This window comes from Hordeum vulgare, chromosome 3H (genome assembly GCF_904849725.1).
Source record: "Hordeum vulgare subsp. vulgare chromosome 3H, MorexV3_pseudomolecules_assembly, whole genome shotgun sequence".
NCBI lineage: Eukaryota > Viridiplantae > Streptophyta > Magnoliopsida > Poales > Poaceae > Hordeum > Hordeum vulgare.
The window spans coordinates 515,232,591-515,237,640 of NC_058520.1; the positions used below are offsets into that span (position 1 = coordinate 515,232,591).

General features: G+C 45.0%; 1 protein-coding gene across 1 annotated transcript; it reads left to right on the forward strand.

Moving 5' to 3' along the window:
- Nucleotides 1–465: 465 nt before the first annotated feature.
- On the forward strand, nt 466–4,523 carry LOC123444608 (subtilisin-like protease SBT3.5). Its single transcript, XM_045121388.1, has 10 exons — nt 466–580; nt 737–828; nt 982–1,079; nt 1,729–1,890; nt 1,985–2,604; nt 2,728–2,798; nt 2,897–3,151; nt 3,256–3,373; nt 3,585–3,756; nt 3,854–4,523. The coding sequence occupies exons 1-10, from the start codon at nt 485–487 to the stop codon at nt 4,393–4,395; spliced, it is 2,226 nt and encodes a 741-aa protein (XP_044977323.1). The 5' UTR covers nt 466–484; the 3' UTR covers nt 4,396–4,523.
- Nucleotides 4,524–5,050: the final 527 nt, after the last annotated feature.

Sequence of the window (5,050 nt, forward strand, 5' to 3'; positions counted from 1 at the left end):
TGAGAACCACCACACCTTCAACACGCGCACGAGACTATCCACCCGGGCTGCTCCTTGATTTGATTCCCCGTCTACACGGAGCCCTCCGCTGTTCTTGCCTACAGCAACCGGCAGCATCTTCCGGGGTTTCGTTGCCTGCACGCCACACGTTTCTGTTTTTGTTACTTCTTGTAGGGAATGGAAGATAATATGCATGGAGTATTTGCTTACCATGCGAATGAACAAACTGAAAATAAGTGCAACATTACAAGTTTCAAATGGGAGAACACCGGAGCAGGGAGAAACGCAACGCGTTTCAGCTCAGCTTGTTCCAGGGAAACTGCAAGGAGGAAATCGGTGTCGAAAGATTGAATTCATCGAACGGAGCCTTATATCTTTGACCTTCTTTCCTGCACATGGACAATTAGTTAGTCATCATCATACAAGACAGAGACTAACAGGCCTATAAATACCATTACCTGTTGTTGTATCATATCACACAAACATGGATTTCCACTCTTCCCCTCGGCGTTTTTCGGCTTACCTCCTGCTCTGCTTATGCCTTGTGATAAGCATAAGCAGAGGGTATGGATCTCAAAAGGTATGGCTGATGGATCACCCTACATTTTACTGTATCTCATGTTGTTGATTTTGTTCGATGCTAAGTTGTGTTTTCTGTTCCTCTCCACTTACTGTATCTCATGTTGTTGATTTTGTTCGATGCTAAGTTGTGTTTTCTGTTCCTCTCCACGCATAGCTGTACATCGTTTACCTGGGAGAGAAGAAACATGACGACGCTTCTCTCGTAACAGCTTCACACCATGACATGCTCAGCGCCATTCTTGGAAGGTAAACCTCAGAACAAGTTTGCTAGCTTTCCGAGTTTGGTTCTGATATTCTGAAGGGCAATATATATACTTTTAGAGGACAGAGTATTTTGTTCGGCAATTCCAAGTAAAGCTGTCGTTTTATTTTTCCTCATCACCTGCTGATTTGTTTCAGCAAGCAAGAGGCGTTGGCCTCCATCACTTATAGCTACAAGCATGGCTTCTCAGGCTTCGCAGCCATGCTCACAGATGACCAAGCACAAGATCTTGCAGGTGAGCCAAGTTTACCTAAACAAATTACTGCACTGATTCTCTGTTGATCTACCACTATCCTGTTAAGATGACCCAATTGAAGAATCCAATCCTGATGCATGACCCTTCCTACTGAAGAAAGAAACGTATTTGGCGATTAACATTTGCTCCATTGTTAAGCTGTTTATCTTTTTAATTATCAATATGAGTTCGAGGGTGGGGAGTTTCATGGTTCTTATCCCCGTTTTGTAGAAGCCTGTTGTGGCTCAATTTATGGTCTCTTTTCTGCAAACACAATTTATTTGTAGTTGTCCACTTGTTTTAGTACGAAGCTGCACATCTGTGATAGCCTCACGACCCTGCCCGATTATATTTCAATTTTTGCTACTGTATTTCTTAGGTGACTGAAAAATAACTATTTCTGTGTCACCGCTGAGAATTGTCCAATCAAACTTCAGAATTCGTGCAAGTAAGTTTAAATAAGGGACAATAAATTTTTGATTTTTGCGAGTATCAGTAGTTAATTGAGAAACGACAATTTCTAACTCGGGTTATGAGGATCCTTCCTTTTTGTTACTCTGTGATGTATACACAACACAGATAACTAACTTGTGACTTCTGATTTAGATTTAGAAATATTGTTCCTCATGTATCTTTGTGACATGTTCAGAGCTACCTGAAGTTATCAGCGTTACTCCAAATCAAAATCATGACTTGATGACCACAAGAAGCTGGGATTTCCTTGGCATGAACCTGGACCATCAGCCACCAAATAAACTTCTGCAAAGGAGCAAATATGGAGAAGATGTAATTATCGGGATAGTCGACACTGGTCAGTCCTTCATTGTTAAAAGTTAAATTAGAAAGAAAAAAAAATCTTCACCAACCAAATTCCTGCTAAAACACTGCAAATACAATTGATGCAGGGATCTGGCCTGAATCAAGAAGCTTCAGCGATGATGGGTACGGACCAATACCGTCACGATGGAAGGGTGTGTGTCAGCTGGGCCAGGCCTGGGGGAGCACCAACTGCAGCAGGAAAATTATAGGTGCACGGTACTATCCTGCGGGTCTGGACAAAGCTGATCAAGCGAACAATTACATGTCGGCACGAGACATAAATGGGCACGGGACGCACACCGCATCCACAGCAGCCGGTGCAATAGTAGAGGGGGTCAGCCTCCATGGCCTGGCAGCAGGTGTGGCACGGGGTGGTGCGCCTCGAGCACGCCTTGCAGTGTACAAGGTCGCATTTGAGGGCCCGAAGAAGGTGCAGCTTGCTAGTGCCGCGCTGCTAGCAGCTCTGGATGATGCAATTCATGACGGAGTTGACATCCTATCCCTATCAGTCGTATATAATGACAATTCATTTGGTTCACTCCATGCAGTCCAGAAGGGTATTACCGTTGTTTACGGCGCGGGAAATAGCGGGCCTAGACCACAAGTCATGTCTAACACAGCTCCTTGGGCCATTACAGTCGCAACGAGCAAGATCGACCGGTCTTTTCCAACTGCCATTACCCTTGGAAACAATCAAACTATAGTGGTAATACACTAGAAAAACATGATCTTTGTTAGAAACTTAGAATCCTGGGAGGCAACTTTGCTCCACTTATCATCCTCAAACACTTACCACTCCAAATTTATGCATGACTTTTCATATTTGCAGGGTCAATCACTCTATTACATGCTAAAAAATGAATCCAAGAGTGAGTTCCAACCACTTGTAGAAGGTGGAAGGTGCGTCAGATGCTATTCAGTTTCTTGATTAAGTAGATAGATGTCATTTTATGTTTAGGCATCCAGTTGAGCAACTATTGTGGTCTTTCTGTTTACAGCTGCTCAGTCGAGGCGCTAAATGGCACGGAAATCAACGGAAAAGTTGTTCTATGCATTAAAGAAACTTTCGGCCCACCAGCAGACATCATCCCAGACGCCATAACAAATGTTAAAACTGGTGGGGCATCTGGTCTTATTTTCGCAATATATACCTTTGATAAGCTTTTGAGCACCGAAGATTGTGTGGGCATGGCATGTGTCATTGTCGACATTGATATTGGATATCAGGTTGCAACATACATTGGAAGCCAAGGGTAAGAACCTATTTTGTGACCTTCCATGCGTAGTTGCTTACAGATGTTATCTTTTATCCTGCAATTATTTAAAGACTCAATAAACTGTGATTTAACTTGAGCAGCTCGCCCATTGCTAAGATTGAGCCAGCAAGTACTATAACAGGAGTCCGAGTTCCTGCTCCAAGAGTCGCATTTTTTTCTTCAAGAGGCCCCTCCGTCAAGCACCCTACAGTTCTTAAGGTACACAAGCAAAAATGAGCGCATTCTGTTGTCCTGTGCAATATATATTATAATTCTAGAAACAATCATCGGAAAAACATCCAACTAGCTAGTAGGGATTGATCATAAAATTTCTCTCAGAAATAGGGACTTTAAGATGATTTTGTTAGACCGGTTAGCACTACCTTCATACGGTGAAATTATCGTAATCCCATTATAACTGCTTTAACAGCCTGACATAGCGGCACCTGGAGTCAACATCTTAGCAGCTACAGGAGATGGATATGTGTTCGACTCAGGGGCATCAATGTCAACCCCACATGTAGCAGGCATCGTAGCACTGCTAAAGGCTGTACATCCTGATTGGTCTCACGCTGCCCTAAAATCGGCAATTGTTACCACTGGTAAATTCCTAAACCGTTATATACACATGGAACACTATCCTCATAAATCCACTCAAGCTTTCTTAACAATGAATTGCTCTTCTTTGCATCGGTAAAGCATCAACCAAGGATGAGCATGGCATGCCGATGCTAGCAGAAGCACTACCCCGGAAGGTCGCCGACCCATTCGACTACGGAGGGGGAAACATAAATCCTAATGCAGCCGCCGATCCTGGCCTTGTTTACGACATCGATCCGAGGGACTACAGCAAGTTCTTCGCTTGCACGATTCAGAAATACGAGATCTGCAACATTTCAACATCGCCAGCCTATCAGCTAAACCTGCCTTCCATATCCATTCCTGAGCTAAGGGGTCCAATTAAGGTGCAGCGAGCGGTCACGAACGTCGGCGAGGTCGACGCGGTTTACCGAGCAGATATACAGTCACCCCCAGGAGTGAAGATCAAAGTTGACCCACCAACCCTAGTCTTCAACGCGACAAAGAAAGTGCACGCCTTCAAGGTCAGCATGACGCCTCTGTGGAAGGTGCAAGGGGACTACACATTCGGCAGCCTGACTTGGCGCAACGAGCACCACTCGGTGAGGATCCCACTAGCAGTCCGGATCACAATCCAGGATTTCTACGCCGATGTTGCATAGTGACGACGAATGTCATATCATATGAAATAAAGATTGGTGATGTTAGGGTTTACCTTGAATCAGAAGACTATATGTAACTGTACTTAGGATTTGCAATTTGTACTTGAAGAAATTTGTTTGCAATTGAACACTACTGTTATTGGTTTTTATCTGAATACCGGGTTCTCCATTTTACCCCCACGAATCACACAACGGAAATGGCTGTAGAGGGGAGGATGGATGGGGCGAACCTGGCGGCGTGGGCGGCGGAGAGCTTCGCCGGATTAGCCGTGGCGAGAGCCGAGACGTGAGTGCGGGCCCGCGTGCATTGCCGTCCGGCCGCCGGAGTCGACGGGGCTCATTCTAGTCCCGGTATCGCCGTGCGGCTGACGGCCATTGTTCCCACTTCCCAGCCAGCTCTGATCATGTACATGGGCATTGCTACCATCTATCTGCACGACCCAACTTCCGCGGTGAGCCGTTGATGCAGCCTCGAGACACAGCCACACTTCGTTTCCGCATCTTTGCCTAAAAAAAAAGAAATTCTCTTCTCGTAAACATATACAGTGTTATGTTATCTTAAACCAAGAAGACCGAACACGTTCGTCATGTAAACCTAGCTCACGCTGGTTCACCCTACCCCACATATATTCGTCCTTATCCATATCCGAATCAA